Source organism: Phyllobates terribilis, unplaced genomic scaffold (assembly GCF_046119375.1).
Source record: "Phyllobates terribilis strain yellow unplaced genomic scaffold, ASM4611937v1 Scaffold_11__3_contigs__length_659146591, whole genome shotgun sequence".
Taxonomy (NCBI): Eukaryota; Metazoa; Chordata; class Amphibia; order Anura; family Dendrobatidae; genus Phyllobates; species Phyllobates terribilis.
The window spans coordinates 599,969,656-599,990,359 of record NW_027362771.1 but is presented as its reverse complement, the minus strand read 5'-3'; the positions used below and the strand labels follow the sequence as shown (position 1 = coordinate 599,990,359).

Below are 20,704 nucleotides of genomic sequence, written 5' to 3'. Positions count from 1 at the left end.
CCTATGTGTAATGACTCTATATAATAGATCCCTCTGTGTGTAATGACTCTATATAATAGATCCCTCTGCATGTAATGACTATATAATAGATCCCTCTGCGTGTAATGACTATATAATAGATCCCTGTGTGTAATGACTCTATATAATAGATCGCTCTGTGTGTAATGACTCTATATAATAGATCCCTCTGCGTGTAATGACTCTATATAATAGATCCCTGTGTGTAATGACTATATAATAGATCACTCTGTGTGTAATGACTCTATATAATAGATCCCTCTGCGTGTAATGACTCTATATAATAGATCCCTCTGTGTGTAATGACTCTATATAATAGATCCCTCTGCGTGTAATGACTCTATATAATAGATCCCTCTGTGTGTAATGACTCTATATAATAGATCCCTCTGCGTGTAATGATTCTATATAATAGATCCCTGTGTGTATTGACTCTATATAATAGACCCCTCTGTGTGTAATGACTTTATATAATAGATCACTCTGTGTGTAATGACTCTATATAATAGATCCCTCTGCGTGTAATGACTCTATATAATAGATCCCTCTGTGTAATGACTCTATATAATAGATCCCTGTGTGTAATGACTCTATATAATAGATCCCTCTGTGTGTAATGGCTCTATATAATAGATCCCTCTGCGTGTAATGACTCTATATAATAGATCCCTGTGTGTAATGACTCTGTATAATAGATCACTCTGCGTGTAATGACTTTATATAATAGATCCCTCTGCGTGTAATGACTCTATATAATAGATCCCTCTGTGTAATGACTTTATATAATAGATCGCTCTGTGTGTAATGACTCTATATAATAGATCCCTCTGTGTGTAATGACTCTATATAATAGATCCCTGTGTAATGACTCTATATAATAGATCCCTGTGTGTAATGACTATATAATAGATTCGTCTGTGTGTAGTGACTCTATATAATAGATCACTCTGTGTGTAATGACTATATAATAGATCCCTCTGCGTGTAATGACTCTATATAATAGATCCCTGTGTGCAATGACTCTATATAATAGATCCCTATGTGTAATGACTCTATATAAGATCCCTCTGCGTGTAATGACTCTATATAATAGATCCCTGTGTGTAATGACTCTATATAATAGATCCCTCTGTGTGTAATGACTCTATATAATAGATCCCTCTGTGTGTAATGACTGTATATAATAGACCGCTCTGTGTGTAATGACTCTATATAATAGATCCCTCTGTGTGTAATGACTCTATATAATAGATCCCTGTGTGTAATGACTCTATATAATAGATCCCTATGTGTAATGACTCTATATAAGATCCCTCTGCGTGTAATGACTCTATATAATAGATCCCTGTGTGTAATGACTCTATATAATAGATCCCTGTGTGTAATGACTCTATATAATAGATCCCTCTGTGTGTAATGACTCTATATAATAGATCGCTGTGTGTAATGACTCTATATAATAGATCCCTCTGTGTGTAATGACTCTATATAATAAATCCCTCTGCGTGTAATGACTCTATATAATAGATCCCTCTGCGTGTAATGACTCTATATAATAGATCGCTCTGCGTGTAATGACTCTATATAATAGATCGCTCTGCGTGTAATGACTCTATATAATAGATCCCTCTGTGTGTAATGACTCTATATAATAGATCCCTCTGCATGTAATGACTATATAATAGATCCCTCTGCGTGTAATGACTATATAATAGATCCCTCTGTGTGTAATGACTATATAATAGATCCCTCTGTGTGTAATGACTCTATATAATATAGGAGTTTCACTTTTTGTATTGAACTGAAATAAAGTAACTTTTTGATGATATTCTAATTTACTGAGAAGCACTTGTACTCTGGACTCCATCCGGCCTCTGTTCTGTGTTGTTCTTATTTTCAGAAGTGCACAAAACTGTGGCAGACCGCGCTTTTATCCATGCCTAAAAGACGGACACCGCCGAACCACAGGCCTGACGGCGTCCACAATGCCTCCATCTGCCTCATTACAGGGAATCTTCCGCCAGGGTTTCTGTTTAAATCCCGTATTTCAGAGATTTACACGGAAACCCCGGTGTAAGAGCTCAGCGCAGGATAAATGTGTGGCGAGCTTTACTGTGACCTTTGGGAGGCAGAATGAACAAATCAACAGCAGGTGAAGAATTGGTTTAATTTTTTTACGCCGTTCCTCGTCCGGTATATGTGACTTAACGACTTTATTCTTCGGGTTGGTGTGATTACAGCGATACCAGATTGATATCTGGTTTTATGATTGACAGCTGTCACACACTAAGAGACGCTTTATATTGTAAAAACAAGTCTTTGCATCGCCCTATTTTGAGAGCTATAATTTTTTCCATATTGCGGCCGACAGTCATGTGACGGCTTGTTTTTTGCGGGAGGAGTTGATGTTTTTATTGGTACCATTTTCGATTACGACATTCTTTGATCACTTTCTATTACAATTTTTGGGAGGCAAATGAACAAAAAACAGCAGCAGCTCAGGAATTTTTTTTTTTTTTTTTGGGGGGGGGGGGGGATTTTTATGCCTTTCTGCGTGTGGTAAAATTGATAATGCAGTTATTCTTCAGGTCAGTACGTTTACAGCGGTACCACATTTATAGCGTTTTTATGTTTTGACGCTTTTACACAATAAAATGTATTTTATAGAAAAAATTATTTTTGCATCGCTTTATTCTGAGAGCTATAACTTTTTTATTTTTCCGCTGATGGAGCTGTATGGCAGTTTTGTTCCCAGATGTTAGGGGCCGATCATAGGGAAAAATCTATATAATAGGTCGATTGCAGCACCGGTAGAGTCAGATGTTCTTTTGCACAAATATACGTCAGAGCCCCTACACAGCAGAGCGCAACACTCGGTGGTTACCAGCATCACAGATGGGATTCTTTCCAGTAAGAGCAGTGAGACTGAAGATTTTCCACAAGGGATGGTGAGAAGGCCTAAACATAACCAGGTGTCCATCCATCCTAGTGCTGGACCCTTTTTATGGATTTATCCCTATTCCACCACTGTTGACATCCAGCATTGCCATTCTACCCCTATTTCCTTTACAACTACAGAAGATCTTGAAAAGGAGCCGACCTCCTCTAAGAGGATCAGACGAGGGTAAAACCAGCGAGCGGTCGTGTGATAATGAAATCCTATGCTTACGGGTGAAAGGTGCAGCACAAGTGAAGTCTTTGGGAATGCAAGAGGTTGTGATAGAGAATAATGGGCATAAGCCATTAACGAGAGAGCATATGTATTGTGGTAGACAGAAGGAAGAGACATAGGAAGGTGCAGCATGAGCGGAGACATTGAAGATGCAAGCGGCTGGGGTGAGGGAGAAATTGGCGATTGGTCCTGGATAGTGAAATGGCAAGGGGGGAGCGCGCAGGCGCCGGCAGGGGTCGTGTGCCGGACACCAGGACATTACATGGGATAGTAACATCAAGGGTGCAGCCACTACCTCTGCCGGTGCCGACTGTATGAGCACAGCCTGCCCCATCAGCAGATACTCATCCCCTGACTGCTCACTTCTCAGACATTTAAAGGGATATCAATGATGGAGGAATAACTTCCTGATCACTGAGACCCCACCAATCCCAAGATTCAGGGAATAGTGTGGTGATCGATCACACAAACCACTGCTCCAGTCATCCTCATGGGAGGACAGAGGAGCAGTGCGCCCGTGGATAGGGGAGACCGCCCAAACATGAGAATAAAGCTTTAATACCTGCAGCCATGTTACATGACATCTCACCAGACCTTCCCCCGCTACGAACACTCAGGACGGGAGCTCAGCATCTTCCCCTTCTGTGACACTTGGACAGACGCCGTGGCTCCTCTGTGCCTGATCCCCTGCCATCAGGCTGATACGTTTTAGGAGTCATTTTTTTAATCCACTACTTTCCATATTAGCGACACACCCTCCCTGTACAGTGCACTTTATGGCAGCTGCAAAGACTAGTTAGGGTGGGATTCCTCGCACCGGGCCACATTTACTCCAAACACCGCTCACCAAACTTTATTTGAGCCGAGGGAGGGATCTTCAGTAATAAAATACAATTGCTTTAAAAAATATACAATTTATTTACATGGGAAAAAAAAAAAAAAACAACCAATATAAGTGAGGATGAGAACAGACACTAAACCCCCTTGTGTATAAATAGACACCCCAATAACAAGACCTTTATACAATACAGCATATTTACACACCGCACTGGCAGTACTACAACTCCCAGCATGCCCCCCAACCAGAAACAGTCCAGACGAGCACTTGCTATAACAGTCTGTCCAGACGAGGACGACCCCCTACATGTAGGGACAGGATAGAGGTGGGGCGCAAGTCACAGATCCGGCTTAAAGGAAATTGTCCTCTACTCCGACAACCCCATAATTGCTGAAGTCTCCAGGGCAAAGCTAAAAAAAAATGTACTCACCTCCAGCTCCCAACACTGGCCACATGAGCGCTGCAGCCAATCGGCAGCGGTGCAGGAGGTTCTTCGTTACACAGGGGCTGTAGAAATGAAGGTGTTGTCCAAGTAGTCGACAGCCCCTTTAAGAGGTTCTAAACTGCGATCACAGACTTATCGGCCCTTTGCGTCCCCATTTCTCCCCGGCAGGGGTTAAACAAGGACACAAAGCTCGATGGAGGCCGAAGAAGAGGTTTCAGTCACACTCATACTGGCGCTCGGAGGTGCGGGTGCGTTACAGTAGGGGCCAGGCTCGGGATTACTTCGTCTGGCCAGAGCTGCACTTGGGAGGAAATACACGACAAGAGTTGGCCTTCACCCATGGGTGCTCCATCACTCCCTTGAGCGAGAGGCGCTGTGCTGGAACGTATCGCAACAGTTTGCTGATGAGATCTTTGGATCCGTCAGATAGGAAGGCCGGAAACTGAATGTCAACCTAAGGGACCGGGAAGAGAAAGTTGTGATCTCCACCTTCCATGCTGAGGACCAAACAAAAAAGACTAAGAGGAAAGGTCCAGATACCTTCACTATCCTGCGATGGGTCTCCGCGTGGGAGGGGCTCTCGAAAGGGGGCACACCCACGAGGAACTCGTAACAGAGCACCCCGGCGCACCACAAGTCCACCTTCTCATCGTGGATCTTCCCCTCGATCATTTCCGGGGGAAGGTAGTCCAGAGTCCCACACATCGTCCGACGCCTGTTGTCCACAAATGATAGCATCAGTACCGGAAACCCGCAATCTGCCCACCCACCATCAGTACCGGAAACCCGCAATCTGCCCACCCACCATCAGTACCCAACAGCAGTCAAACCTGAGCGAGGGGGCATGGACCGACCAGCCAAAGTCTGCGATCTTCAGCTCCCCCTTGTAGCCCATTAGCAGGTTCTCAGGCTTGATGTCCCTGTGAATAACCTTCCTCTCGTGGCAGTAATTGAGGGCGTCCGCCAGCTCCTCAATGAACTGCAAAGAACCAAAGAGCCTTCATTACTACATCAGGGACCCAAAAAAGGCCTTAACGATGCCCAATAGGGTGGATATTAAGGGGTGGTGCAGTACTTCAGTCAATGGGGGTCCGAGGCCTCCAATCAGATGGTTACAGCTCAGCTCGTACTGAAGTGAATGAGATCCGAGCTGCAGTACCAAGAACGGCCACTAGACCGTATGTCTGTTACTACGTGGGAGCAGCTGATTGAAACAACCCCACCCCGATCTGATACAGAATACCCGTTTAATGGTATGGTAACATGGAGGAGCACTCACCGTGGCGCTCCTCTGTTCATTGAAGCGGCCGTATTTCTGCAGCTCCTTGTACAGCTCCCCCCGGGGGGCGAATTCTAGCATCAGGTAGATGCGCTTCCTGTCGTGGAAGTAGTTGTACATGCGCAGGATGTTCGGGTGTCTGTGGAAGGAATCGGCAGAGGAAGATCAGACAAGATGGCAACTCCTGCCCCGGACCTGGGGTTAGACCGCTTCCACCCTTCCCATCATGTAATGCGGCTGCCGACCCCGCAGGTGGGGCGCAGGATCGACCGGGGGCCACGTACCGGAGGTGGGACTGGATCTCGATCTCCCTCCGCAGCTGGTGCTCCACGCCTTCCTTCTCCAGCTGCGACTTGAACAGGACTTTCAGGGCCATGATGAACTTGTTCTGCTTGTCCCGGGCCAGGTAGACGTTGCCGAACTTGCCTTTCCCCAGAGGACGTCCGATGTCAAAGTCCTCAATGGTGAATTTCCTCTTGGGGCTGTTCAGAGAAAAAAAAAAAAAGGTGTTGGATAAACCCGTGGACCTAAAGAAAGACGTGCGCCCTGAACCACCGGGCCGGTGTTCATCTCGTTCTGCCAAGACCCGAACCTTTATATTTGGGGGCTTCTTCCTTTACGAAAATACTCATTTTACATTCTTAAACCAGTAACGCTCCTAGACCGACAGTCATGGAGGGAGTCAGGCCGCGCTCCACTCGGGGCAGATGCCGGCTGTGTCACGTAGCTGACACCTGTCAATAGGCGCCAGCTCCAAACTCTGCCCTCACCCCCAATACTTTTACACTTTATTGCTTCTTCAATGGGCACGCTCATCCCTCTCTCCTGTCTGCATCGGCTGCTGCAGACAGTGGGATGAGAGCGCAGCGACACTGCGCTCCACAGAGGGCGCTGTCAGTCATCATAAGAGGGGTGGGGAGGAGGGTAATCCAGGGGCGCACCGGACCCCCCTCATTTACATATGCTAAACAAGATAAGTAAAATCTGTACCACAAGGGTGATTTTATTTTTAAAGGGCCAAGTCCTCTCTAAACGTGCAAGTGATTTATGCTTCAGTTTTAGGGCGTATCAGCCCCCCTTGATCCCAGGTCCAAGCCCCCTGGATGAGAAGAAGGGGGATTGGTTTAAAGGGAACCTGTCATGTGAACACCGCAGCCATGGTCATGCAGCGGCACCTTGTGATGGGTAACAGCCAGGCGCCCTTGTCCCGGACCACTGATGCTACGGTCACGATGGAGGCATTAACCTGTTGTACTCAGAGCTAGTCTGGATCACAGCAGTGCTGGCAGAGTAACACCGCTAATACCTGCACATGTGATGCTGGCATTGTGTCGGTCATCGCCAAAGAGCTAGGGGGCAATCAGGAGATGAAGTAACGGCTAGACCAGAGCAGGTGCAGCCAGGAGCGGGGTCCACGGCCCCCGTATGAGGAAAGTGAACACATCAGCACTCACCAGTCCATCGCCCTGTCCCCCTGGCTGTCAGTCGCTGCCACGAGGCCGGCCGCCACTGGAGGAGAGAATGGCAGCTGTTACTAACCCGATACACTGTAACAAAGCCTCAGCTGTGAGAAGAGCAGGCCCCATATACCACACCTGAGACGGAGGAGGAGCCGGGATCCTTCCGCAGGACACGCTGGGGCCCGGGCGCACTGGTCGGGGTGACGAACTGTGGAAAACAGGAGACAAGGGGTTAATGGGAAGGATGGGGGGCCAGGAGCCATGTAGGAAGGAGCCCCCCGCCCTAAACCAGACGCACCTTGGAGTAAGGGTTCAGGTTCTCCTTGTAAGACATCCTGTCAGCAACACAAAGGAACAGAGGTCAGTCAGGAGTCTAGAAAGGCTGGAATAGGGCGCAGAACTACAAGTCCCAGCATGCCCCGCCAGCCACACACCCCAGAACAGCTCTGAGGGGCGTCAGGGCATGCTGGGAGATGTAGTGTTACAGCAGCTGAGCGCCACTGCCATAAAGAGTAAAGCTACATGCTGCAATACCGATCCCCCGCACCGGGCAGCCCCCGCCGCCTCCCTACACACCCCCCCCAGCACCGGGCGGCCCCCGCCTCCCTGCACCCCGCACCTGGCCGCCTTCGCACCACTATCCCCCTAACACCGGGCAGCCGCCGCCGGTTACCTGCTCGTTACCGCTCGCTCCTTTCTCCTCGCTCACCTCTCGTACACTGAACTCTCCCTCGCTCAATTCAAACGCAAACCGCCACAACCGGTCACCTGACCCACTCTGCCGCATCTGATTGGTCAAAGAGGGAGGACAGCTTCATTTCCCGCGGATTGGTCGACGTCAGTTTAAAAGCCGTCGCTGCTTAGCTACTCATTGGCCGTGACGTTAACAATCCTGATTGGCCGACGTGCTTTCTCAAAAGAAAGCTGAGTGATTATTGGTTAACGCGTTCTGCTCCCTGATTGGTCGGTAGGGCTTGTGACGTTATTATTGTTATAGAGATGTGAGGCAGGGGGAGAGGAGGTGCTGACCGCCATTTTGTTGCTGAATGAAATGGAGGTTATTAGTCCGGGGCGGTGGAGTGAGAGGACGTGCGCTGTAGTGGGGCTGTGGAAAGTAAACCCGGCGCGGGGATGACTCAGTGCCGCAGCACAACCGAATAAATCAAAGCGCCATACAATGGGGAGTTAATAAACTACATATCCCATAATGCCTTGCTGCTCTATTCAAGACAACTTTATTAATGATGACAACATTCAAAATAAAGTCATACAAAAATCTTACAGCTTTATTGATTTAATTTTTAAACACAAACTGATCGTCAGGGGATCGTTTCAGAATGTCACGCACCCTGAGTTGTCAGTCAGGGCGGTGCGGGAGTTCAGTGTAATCACACACTCAGCCTCCTCCATTCATCATGTCTGTTTCTCCCGTAGGAGGAACAGGTAAGGATTAACCTCACTGACGATACTAAACGCTGGCTACTACCGGCGCCCACCCCGCGGCCTCCCTTGGACCACCTGAGGGAGAGCAGCCGCACGGGCTCATTAATATGCTAATTAGGCGCCCACGTGACGGCGCCGCTTGGAATATTAATCACAAGAAGCCGCGTATTAATAACTCTTCAGTTACAACTCGCGCGTGTGCTGCACCCAGGATGCACTGCGGTGCTCATTAGCATCGGCTGGCTGTAGAAGACAAGTTATTGGACGACTAGGTCGTCATTTACATAAACACGCCCCTACAACGTCACCAGCACAACATGGTCGGTGAGAAAAGCAAAATGGCGACCGGGGTGGTTATTTCTCCTCCGTTGGGCCGCCATCTTGTCGTGGCCCGAGTTCCCCCTAGAAATACTGTCAGCAGAAGCCTTTGCGTATAAGGAGACGAGGTGGCCGAGTGGTTAAGGCGATGGACTGCTAATCCATTGTGCTCTGCACGCGTGGGTTCGAATCCCATCCTCGTCGTCAGTCCTTTTATCCCTCCGCCATGTTATGTAGTGCAGTGACTGCTCGCAGTGCTATTACTCCGCCAGTGGCCATCTCCTCACATTGCAGGGAGGCCACAGACTTGTCATTTATACACAGATGAAGTGACATATTCGGAGCGGCTGGAGGCGGACATTTTTATTTGCTGTTGTATAAATGTCAGAGCGCGACACTTACCACAAATATGGCCGCCCCTGTACATAGGAGACGGCGGCGATCAGCTCCGAGCCGGGCACGTCATCGGGCGCAGCCAGCTCCCAGCTGTAGGTGGGGACAGGCGCCATGTTACCGCAGTCACAGCGCCCGTCACCTGTAATGGCAGTGATCTGAGCACAGCGGTCACTGCACTGCGGCGCTGAGATCACAGTAGTGAGCGGTGAGGGATCCCAGGTGTGACAGCACACAGTAATGGGTCTGTACCCGGAGCTAGTGAGAGCTCACCGACCACTACTGGGAGCCGAGCGCTACAACGACATGACCGCTCCACACAGATCACAGTAAATGTCTGCTGAGCCGTGTATCTAAGCCTATCCTGTGTGATACTGTCTGCTGAGCCGTGTATCTAATCCTATCCTGTGTGATACTGTCTGCTGAGCCGTGTATCTAATCCTATCCTGTGTGATACTGTCTGCTGAGCCGTGTATCTAATCCTATCCTGTGTGATACTGACTGCTGAGCCGTGTATCTAATCCTATCCTGTGTGATACTGACTGCTGAGCAGTGTATCTAATCCTATCCTGTGTGATACTGTCTGCTGAGCCGTGTATCTAATCCTATCCTGTGTGATACTGACTGCTGAGCCGTGTATCTAATCCTATCCTGTGTGATACTGACTGCTGAGCCGTGTATCTAATCCTATCCTGTGTGATACTGACTGCTGAGCTGTGTATCTAATCCTATCCTGTGTGATACTGTCTGCTGAGCCGTGTATCTAATCCTATCCTGTGTGATACTGACTGCTGAGCCGTGTATCTAATCCTATCCTGTGTGATACTGTGTGCTGAGCCGTGTATCTAATCCTATCCTGTGTGATACTGTCTGCTGAGCCGTGTATCTAATCCTATCCTGTGTGATACTGTCTGCTGAGCCGTGTATCTAATCCTATCCTGTGTGATACTGACTGCTGAGCCGTGTATCTAATCCTATCCTGTGTGATACTGTCTGCTGAGCTGTGTATCTAATCCTATCCTGTGTGATACTGACTGCTGAGCTGTGTATCTAATCCTATCCTGTGTGATACTGACTGCTGAGCCGTGTATCTAATCCTATCCTGTGTGATACTGTCTGCTGAGCCGTGTATCTAATCCTACCATGTGTGATACTGACTGCTGAGCCGTGTATCTAATCCTGTCCTGTGTGATACTGTCTGCTGAGCTGTGTATCTAATCCTATCCTGTGTGATACTGACTGCTGAGCTGTGTATCTAATCCTATCCTGTGTGATACTGACTGCTGAGCCGTGTATCTAATCCTATGCTGTGTGATACTGTCTGCTGAGCTGTGTATCTAATCCTATCCTGTGTGATACTGACTGCTGAGCTGTGTATCTAATCCTATCCTGTGTGATACTGACTGCTGAGCCGTGTATCTAATCCTATCCTGTCTGCTGAGCCGTGTATCTAATCCTATCCTGTGTGATACTGTCTGCTGAGCCGAGTATCTAATCCTATCCTGTGTGATACTGACTGCTGAGCCGTGTATCTAATCCTATCCTGTGTGATACTGACTGCTGAGCCGTGTATCTAATCCTATCCTGTGTGATACTGTCTGCTGAGCCGTGTATCTAATCCTATCCTGTGTGATACTGACTGCTGAGCCGTGTATCTAATCCTATCCTGTGTGATACTGTCTGCTGAGCCGTGTATCTAATCCTATCCTGTGTGATACTGTCTGCTGAGCTGTGTATCTAATCCTATCCTGTGTAATACTGACTGCTGAGCTGTGTATCTAATCCTATCCTGTGTGATACTGTCTGCTGAGCCGTGTATCTAATCCTATCCTGTGTGATACTGTCTGCTGAGCCGTGTATCTAATCCTATCCTGTGTGATACTGTCTGCTGAGCTGTGTATCTAATCCTCTCCTGTGTGATACTGTCTGCTGAGCCGTGTATCTAATCCTATCCTGTGTGATACTGTCTGCTGAGCCGTGTATCTAATCCTATCCTGTGTGATACTGTCTGCTGAGCTGTGTATCTAATCCTATCCTGTGTGATACTGACTGCTGAGCTGTGTATCTAATCCTATCCTGTGTGATACTGTCTGCTGAGCTGTGTATCTAATCCTATCCTGTGTGATACTGACTGCTGAGCCGTGTATCTAATCCTATCCTATGTGATACTGACTGCTGAGACATGTATCTAATCCTATCCTGTGTGATACTGTCTGCTGAGCCGTGTATCTAATCCTATCCTGTGTGATACTGACTGCTGAGTCGTGTATCTAATCCTATCCTGTGTGATACTGACTGCTGAGCCGTGTATCTAATCCTCTCCTGTGTGATACTGACTGCTGAGCCGTGTATCTAATCCTATCCTGTGTGATACTGTCTGCTGAGCCATGTATCTAACCCTATGCTGTGTGATACTGACTGCTGAGCTGTGTATCTAATCCTATCCTGTGTGATACTGACTGCTGAGCCGTGTATCTAATCCTATCCTATGTGATGCTGACTGCTGAGCCGTGTATCTAATCCTATCCTATGTGATACTGACTGCTGAGACGTGTATCTAATCCTATCCTGTGTGATACTGTCTGCTGAGCCGTGTATCTAATCCTATCCTGTGTGATACTGACTGCTGAGCCGTGTATCTAATCCTATCCTGTGTGATGCTGACTGCTGAGCCGTGAATCTAATCCTATCCTGTGTGATACTGACTGCTGAGCCGTGTATCTAATCCTGTCCTGTGTGATACTGTCTGCTGAGCCGTGTATCTAATCCTATCCTGTGTGATACTGTCTGCTGAGCTGTGTATCTAATCCTATCCTGTGTGATACTGTCTGCTGAGCTGTGTATCTAATCTTATCCTGTGTGATACTGTCTGCTGAGCTGTGTATCTAATCCTATCCGGTGTGATACTGACTGCTGAGCCGTGTATCTAATCCTATCCTATGTGATACTGACTGCTGAGACGTGTATCTAATCCTATCCTGTGTGATACTGTCTGCTGAGCTCTGTATCTAATCCTATCCTGTGTGATACTGACTGCTGAGCCGTGTATCTAATCCTATCCTGTGTGATACTGACTGCTGAGCCATGTATCTAATCCTCTCCTGTGTGATACTGACTGCTGAGCTGTGTATCTAATCCTATCCTGTGTGATACTGACTGCTGAGCCGTGTATCTAATCCTATCCTGTGTGATGCTGACTGCTGAGCCGTGTATCTAATCCTATGCTATGTGATACTGACTGCTGAGACGTGTATCTAATCCTATCCTGTGTGATACTGTCTGCTGAGCCGTGTATCTAATCCTATCCTGTGTGATGCTGACTGCTGAGCCGTGTATCTAATCCTATGCTATGTGATACTGACTGCTGAGACGTGTATCTAATCCTCTCCTGTGTGATACTGTCTGCTGAGCCGTGTATCTAACCCTATCCTGTGTGATACTGTCTGCTGAGCCGTGTATCTAATCCTATCCTGTGTGATGCTGACTGCTGAGCCGTGTATCTAATCCTATCCTATGTGATACTGACTGCTGAGCCGTGTATCTAATCCTATCCTGTGTGATACTGACTGCTGAGACGTGTATCTAATCCTATCCTGTGTGATACTGTCTGCTGAGCTGTGTATCTAATCCTATCCTGTGTGATACTGACTGCTGAGACGTGTATCTAATCCTATCCTGTGTGATACTGTCTGCTGAGCTGTGTATCTAATCCTATCCTGTGTGATACTGACTGCTGAGACGTGTATCTAATCCTATCCTGTGTGATACTGTCTGCTGAGCTGTGTATCTAATCCTATCCTGTGTGATACTGACTGCTGAGACGTGTATCTAATCCTATCCTGTGTGATACTGTCTGCTGAGCCGTGTATCTAATCCTATCTTGTGTGATACTGTCTGCTGAGCCGTGTATCTAATCCTCTCCTGTGTGATACTGACTGCTGAGCCGTGTATCTAATCCTCTCCTGTGTGATACTGTCTGCTGAGCCGTGTATCTAATCCTATCCTGTGTGATACTGACTGCTGAGCCATGTATCTAATCCTATCCTGTGTGATACTGTCTGCTGAGCTGTGTATCTAATCCTATCCTGTGTGATACTGACTGCTGAGCTGTGTATCTAATCCTATCCTGTGTGATACTGTCTGCTGAGCTGTGTATCTAATCCTATCCTGTGTGATACTGACTGCTGAGCCGTGTATCTAATCCTATCCTATGTGATACTGACTGCTGAGACGTGTATCTAATCCTATCCTGTGTGATACTGTCTGCTGAGCCGTGTATCTAATCCTCTCCTGTGTGATACTGACTGCTGAGACGTGTATCTAATCCTCTCCTGTGTGATACTGTCTGCTGAGCCGTGTATCTAACCCTATCCTGTGTGATACTGTCTGCTGAGCCGTGTATCTAATCCTATCCTGTGTGATACTGACTGCTGAGCCGTGTATCTAATCATATCCTGTGTGATACTGACTGCTGAGCTCTGTATCTAATCCTATCCTGTGTGATACTGACTGCTGAGCCGTGTATCTAATCCTATCCTGTGTGATACTGACTGCTGAGCCATGTATCTAATCCTCTCCTGTGTGATACTGACTGCTGAGCTGTGTATCTAATCCTATCCTGTGTGATACTGACTGCTGAACCGTGTATCTAATCCTATCCTGTGTGATGCTGACTGCTGAGCCGTGTATCTAATCCTATCCTATGTGATACTGACTGCTGAGACGTGTATCTAATCCTATCCTGTGTGATACTGTCTGCTGAGCTGTGTATCTAATCCTATCCTGTGTCATACTGACTGCTGAGACGTGTATCTAATCCTATCCTGTGTGATACTGTCTGCTGAGCTGTGTATCTAATCCTATCCTGTGTGATACTGACTGCTGAGACGTGTATCTAATCCTATCCTGTGTGATACTGTCTGCTGAGCTGTGTATCTAATCCTATCTTGTGTGATACTGTCTGCTGAGCCGTGTATCTAATCCTCTCCTGTGTGATACTGACTGCTGAGCCGTGTATCTAATCCTCTCCTGTGTGATACTGTCTGCTGAGCCGTGTATCTAACCCTATCCTGTGTGATACTGTCTGCTGAGCCGTGTATCTAATCCTATCCTGTGTGATACTGACTGCTGAGCCGTGTATCTAATCATATCCTGTGTGATACTGTCTGCTGAGCCGTGTATCTAATCCTATCCTGTGTGATACTGTCTGCTGAGCCGTGTATCTAATCCTATCCTGTGTGATACTGACTGCTGAGCCGTGTATCTAATCATATCCTGTGTGATACTGTCTGCTGAGCCGTGTATCTAATCCTATCCTGTGTGATACTGTCTGCTGAGCCGTGTATCTAATCCCATCCTGTGTGATACTGACTGCTGAGCCGTGTATCTAATCCTATCCTGTGTGATACTGACTGCTGAGCTGTGTATCTAATCCTATCCTGTGTGATACTGACTGCTGAGCTGTGTATCTAATCCTATCCTGTGTGATACTGTCTGCTGAGCTGTGTATCTAATCCTATCCTGTGTGATACTGGCTGCTGAGCCGTGAATCTAATCCTATCCTGTGTGATACTGTCTGCTGAGCTGTGTATCTAATCCTATCCTGTGTGATACTGTCTGCTGAGCTGTGTATCTAATCCTATCCTGTGTGATACTGTCTGCTGAGCCGTGTATCTAATCCTATCCTGTGTGATACTGACTGCTGAGCCGTGTATCTAATCCTATCCTGTGTGATACTGACTGCTGAGCCGTGTATCTAATCCTATCCTGTGTGATGCTGACTGCTGAGCTGTGTATCTAATCCTATCCTGTGTGATACTGACTGCTGAGCCGTGTATCTAATCCTATCCTGTGTGATACTGACTGCTGAGCCGTGTATCTAATCCTATCCTGTGTGATACTGTCTGCTGAGCCGTGTATCTAATTCTATCCTGTGTGATACTGACTGCTGAGCCATGTATCTAATCCTATCCTGTGTGATACTGTCTGCTGAGCCGTGTATCTAACCCTATCCTGTGTGATACTGACTGCTGAGCCGTGTATCTAATCCTATCCTGTGTGATACTGTCTGCTGAACTGTGTATCTAATCCTATCCTGTGTGATACTGACTGCTGAGCCGTGTATCTAATCCTATCCTGTGTGATGCTGACTGCTGAGCTGTGTATCTAATCCTATCCTGTGTGATACTGACTGCTGAGCCGTGTATCTAATCCTACCATGTGTGATACTGTCTGCTGAGCCGTGTATCTAATCCTCTCCTGTATGATACTGACTGCTGAGCCGTGTATCTAATCCTACCATGTGTGATACTGTCTGCTGAGCTGTGTATCTAACCCTATCCTGTGTGATGCTGACTGCTGAGCCGTGTATCTAATCCTACCATGTGTGATACTGTCTGCTGAGCCGTGTATCTAACCCTATCCTGTGTGATACTGTCTGCTGAGCCGTGTATCTAATCCTATCCTGTGTGATACTGACTGCTGAGCCGTGTATCTAATCATATCCTGTGTGATACTGTCTGCTGAGCCGTGTATCTAATCCTATCCTGTGTGATACTGTCTGCTGAGCCGTGTATCTAATCCTATCCTGTGTGATACTGACTGCTGAGCCGTGTATCTAATCATATCCTGTGTGATACTGTCTGCTGAGCCGTGTATCTAATCCTATCCTGTGTGATACTGTCTGCTGAGCCGTGTATCTAATCCCATCCTGTGTGATACTGACTGCTGAGCCGTGTATCTAATCCTATCCTGTGTGATACTGACTGCTGAGCTGTGTATCTAATCCTATCCTGTGTGATACTGACTGCTGAGCTGTGTATCTAATCCTATCCTGTGTGATACTGTCTGCTGAGCTGTGTATCTAATCCTATCCTGTGTGATACTGGCTGCTGAGCCGTGAATCTAATCCTATCCTGTGTGATACTGTCTGCTGAGCTGTGTATCTAATCCTATCCTGTGTGATACTGTCTGCTGAGCTGTGTATCTAATCCTATCCTGTGTGATACTGACTGCTGAGCCGTGTATCTAATCCTATCCTGTGTGATACTGACTGCTGAGCCGTGTATCTAATCCTATCCTGTGTGATGCTGACTGCTGAGCTGTGTATCTAATCCTATCCTGTGTGATACTGACTGCTGAGCCGTGTATCTAATCCTATCCTGTGTGATACTGACTGCTGAGCCGTGTATCTAATCCTATCCTGTGTGATACTGTCTGCTGAGCCGTGTATCTAATTCTATCCTGTGTGATACTGACTGCTGAGCCATGTATCTAATCCTATCCTGTGTGATACTGTCTGCTGAGCCGTGTATCTAACCCTATCCTGTGTGATACTGACTGCTGAGCCGTGTATCTAATCCTATCCTGTGTGATACTGTCTGCTGAACTGTGTATCTAATCCTATCCTGTGTGATACTGACTGCTGAGCCGTGTATCTAATCCTATCCTGTGTGATGCTGACTGCTGAGCTGTGTATCTAATCCTATCCTGTGTGATACTGACTGCTGAGCCGTGTATCTAATCCTACCATGTGTGATACTGTCTGCTGAGCCGTGTATCTAATCCTCTCCTGTATGATACTGACTGCTGAGCCGTGTATCTAATCCTACCATGTGTGATACTGTCTGCTGAGCTGTGTATCTAATCCTATCCTGTGTGATGCTGACTGCTGAGCTGTGTATCTAATCCTATCCTGTGTGATGCTGACTGCTGAGCCGTGTATCTAATCCTATCCTGTGTGATAGTGACTGCTGAGCTGTGTATCTAATCCTATCCTGTGTGATACTGACTGCTGAGCTGTGTATCTAATCCTATCCTGTGTGATACTGTCTGCTGAGCCATGTATCTAATCCTATCCTGTGTGATACTGTCTGCTGAGCTGTGTATCTAATCCTATCCTGTGTGATACTGTCTGCTGAGCTGTGTATCTAATCCTATCCTGTGTGATGCTGACTGCTGAGCCGTGTATCTAATCCTATCCTGTGTGATACTGTCTGCTGAGCTGTGTATCTAATCCTATCCTGTGTGATACTGACTGCTGAGCCGTGTATCTAACCCTATCCTGTGTGATGCTATCTGCTGAGCTGTGTATCTAATCCTATCCTGTGTGATACTGACTGCTGAGCCGTGCATCTAATCCTATCCTGTGTGATACTGACTGCTGAGCCGTGTATCTAATCCTATCCTTTGTGATACTGTCTGCTGTGCTGTGTATCTAATCCTATCCTGTGTGATACTGACTGCTGAGCCGTGTATCTAATCCTATCCTGTGTGATGCTATCTGCTGAGCTGTGTATCTAATCCTATCCTGTGTGATACTGACTGCTGAGCCGTGCATCTAATCCTATCCTGTGTGATACTGACTGCTGAGCCGTGTATCTAATACTATCCTGTGTGATACTGACTTCTGAGCTGTGTATCTAATCCTATCCTGTGTGATACTGACTGCTGAGCCGTGTATCTAATCCTATCCTGTGTGATATTGACTGCTGAGCCGTGTATCTAATACTATCCTGTATGATACTGACTGCTGAGCTGTGTATCTAATCCTATCCTGTGTGATACTGACTGCTGAGCCATGTATCTAATCCTATCCTGTGTGATACTGACTGCTGAGCTGTGTATCTAATCCTATCCTGTGTGATACTGACTGCTGAGCCGTGTATCTAATCCTATCCTGTGTGATACTGACTGCTGAGCCGTGTATCTAATCCTCTCCTGTGTGATACTGGTTGCTGAGCCGTGTATCTAATCCTATCCTGTGTGATACTGACTGCTGAGCCGTGTATCTAATCCTATCCTGTGTGATACTGACTGCTGAGCCGTGTATCTAATCCTATCCTGTGTGATGCTATCTGCTGAGCCGTGTGTCTAATCCTATCCTGTGTGATACTGTCTGCTGAGCTGTGTATCTAATCCTATCCTGTGTGATACTGACTGCTGAGCTGTGTATCTAATCCTATCCTGTGTGATATTGACTGCTGAGCCGTGTATCTAATCCTCTCCTGTGTGATACTGTCTGCTGAGCCGTGTATCTAATCCTATCCTGTGTGATACTGACTGCTGAGCCGTGTATCTAATCCTATCCTGTGTGATACTGACTGCTGAGCCGTGTATCTAATCCTATCCTGTGTGATACTGTCTGCTGAGCCGTGTATCTAATCCTACCCTGTGTGATACTGTCTGCTGAGCCGTGTATCTAATCCTACCCTGTGTGATACTGACTGCTGAGCCGTGTATCTAATCCTATCCTGTGTGATACTGACTGCTGAGCCGTGTATCTAATCCTATCCTGTGTGATACTGTCTGCTGAGCCGTGTATCTAATCCTACCCTGTGTGATACTGACTGCTGAGCCGTGTATCTAATCCTATCCTGTGTGATACTGACTGCTGAGCCGTATATCTAATCCTCTCCTGTGTGATACTGCCTGCTGAGCTGTGTATCTAATCCTATCCTGTGTGATACTGACTGCTGAGCCGTGTATCTAATACTATCCTGTGTGATACTGTCTGCTGAGCCGTGTATCTAATCCTACCCTGTGTGATACTGACTGCTGAGCCATGTATCTAATCCTATCCTGTGTGATACTGACTGCTGAGGCGTGTATCTAATCCTCTCCTGTGTGATACTGGCTGCTGAGCTGTGTATCTAATCCTATCCTGTGTGATACTGTCTGCTGAGCTGTGTATCTAATCCTATCCTGTGTGATACTGACTGCTGAGCCGTGTGTCTAATCCTATCCTGTGTGATACTGACTGCTGAGCCATATATCTAATCCTCTCCTGTGTGATACTGGCTGCTGAGCTGTGTATCTAATCCTATCCTGTGTGATACTGACTGCTGAGCCGTGTATCTAATCCTATCCTGTGTGATACTGTCTGCTGAGCTGTGTATCTAATCCTATCCTGTGTGATACTGACTGCTGAGCCGTGTGTCTAATCCTATCCTGTGTGATACTGACTGCTGAGCCGTGTATCTAATCCTATCCTGTGTGATACTGTCTGCTGAGCTGTGTATCTAATCCTATCCTGTGTGATACTGACTGCTGAGCCGTGTGTCTAATCCTGTCTTGTGTGATACTGACTGCTGAGCCGTGTATCTAATCCTCTCCTGTGTGATACTGTCTGCTGAGCTGTGTATCTAATCCTATCCTATGTGATACTGACTGCTGAGCCGTGTGTCTAATCCTGTCCTGTGTGATACTGACTGCTGAGCCGTGTATCTAATACTATCCTGTGTGATACTGACTGCTGAGCTGTGTATCTAATCCTATCCTGTGTGATACTGACTGCTGAGCCTTGTATCTAATCCTATCCTGTGTGATACTGACTGCTGAGCCGTGTATCTAATACTATCCTGTGTGATACTGACTGCTGAGCTGTGTATCTAATACTATCCTGTGTGATACTGTCTGCTGAGCTGTGTATCTAATCCTATCCTGTGTGATACTGACTGCTGAGCCGTGTATCTAATCCTATCCTGTGTGATACTGTCTGCTGAGCTGTGTATCTAATCCTATCCTGTGTGATACTGTCTGCTGAGCCGTGTATCTAATCCTATCCTGTGTAATACTGACTGCTGAGCCGTGTATCTAATCCTCTCCTGTGTGATACTGACTGCTGAGCCGTGTATCTAATCCTATCCTGTGTGATACTGACTGCTGAGCTGTGTATCTAATCCTATCCTGTGTGATACTATATGCTGAGCTGTGTATCTAATCCTATCCTGTGTGATACTGACTGCTGAGCTGTGTATCTAATCCTATCCTGTGTGATACTGTCTGCTGAGCCGTGTATCTAATCCTATCCTGTGTGATACTGACTGCTGAGCCGTGTATCTAATCCTATCCTGTGTGATACTATCTGCTGAGCCATGTATCTAATCCTATCCTGTGTGATACTGTCTGCTGAGCTGTGTATCTAATCCTATCCTGTGTGATACTGTATGCTGAGCTGTGTATCTAATCCTATCCTGTGTGATACTGACTGCTGAGCTGTGTATCTAATCCTATCCTGTGTGATACTGTCTGCTGAGCCGTGTATCTAATCCTATCCTATGTGATACTGACTGCTGAGCCGTGTATCTAATCCTATCCTGTGTGATACTGTCTGCTGAGCCGTGTATCTAATCCTATCCTGTGTGATACTGACTGCTGAGCCGTGTATCTAATCCTATCCTATGTGATACTGACTGCTGAGCCGTGTATCTAATCCTATCCTGTGTGATACTGTCTGCTGAGCCGTGTATCTAATCCTATCCTGTGTGATACTGACTGCTGAGCCGTGTATCTAATCCTATCCTGTGTGATACTGTCTGCTGAGCCGTGTATCTAATCC

General features: G+C 46.9%; 1 protein-coding gene and 2 non-coding genes across 4 annotated transcripts; 1 reads left to right on the top strand and 2 right to left on the bottom strand.

Annotated features, from left to right (window-relative positions):
- Positions 1-4,088: 4,088 nt before the first annotated feature.
- Positions 4,089-8,032, bottom strand: AURKB (aurora kinase B). Of its 2 annotated transcripts, none has more exons than XM_073650993.1 (9): positions 7,922-8,032; positions 7,511-7,547; positions 7,348-7,420; positions 7,207-7,261; positions 6,037-6,234; positions 5,753-5,891; positions 5,304-5,452; positions 5,014-5,188; positions 4,089-4,927 (listed from the first exon to the last, which is right to left on the bottom strand). In XM_073650993.1, the coding sequence occupies exons 2-9, from the start codon at positions 7,544-7,546 to the stop codon at positions 4,751-4,753; spliced, it is 1,002 nt and encodes a 333-aa protein (XP_073507094.1). In that variant the 5' UTR covers position 7,547; positions 7,922-8,032; the 3' UTR covers positions 4,089-4,750. The 2 variants fall into 2 exon arrangements, with proteins under 2 accessions (XP_073507094.1, XP_073507093.1); XM_073650992.1 differs by having other exon boundaries at positions 7,886-8,006.
- A 511-nt stretch (positions 8,033-8,543) lies between these two features.
- On the bottom strand, positions 8,544-8,678 carry LOC141168033 (U8 small nucleolar RNA). Its single transcript, XR_012251789.1, has one exon. It is a non-coding gene; the product is annotated as a U8 small nucleolar RNA (small nucleolar RNA).
- A 417-nt stretch (positions 8,679-9,095) lies between these two features.
- Positions 9,096-9,177, top strand: TRNAS-GCU (transfer RNA serine (anticodon GCU)). Its single transcript has one exon. It is a non-coding gene; the product is annotated as a tRNA-Ser (tRNA).
- The last annotated feature ends 11,527 nt before the right edge of the window (positions 9,178-20,704 follow it).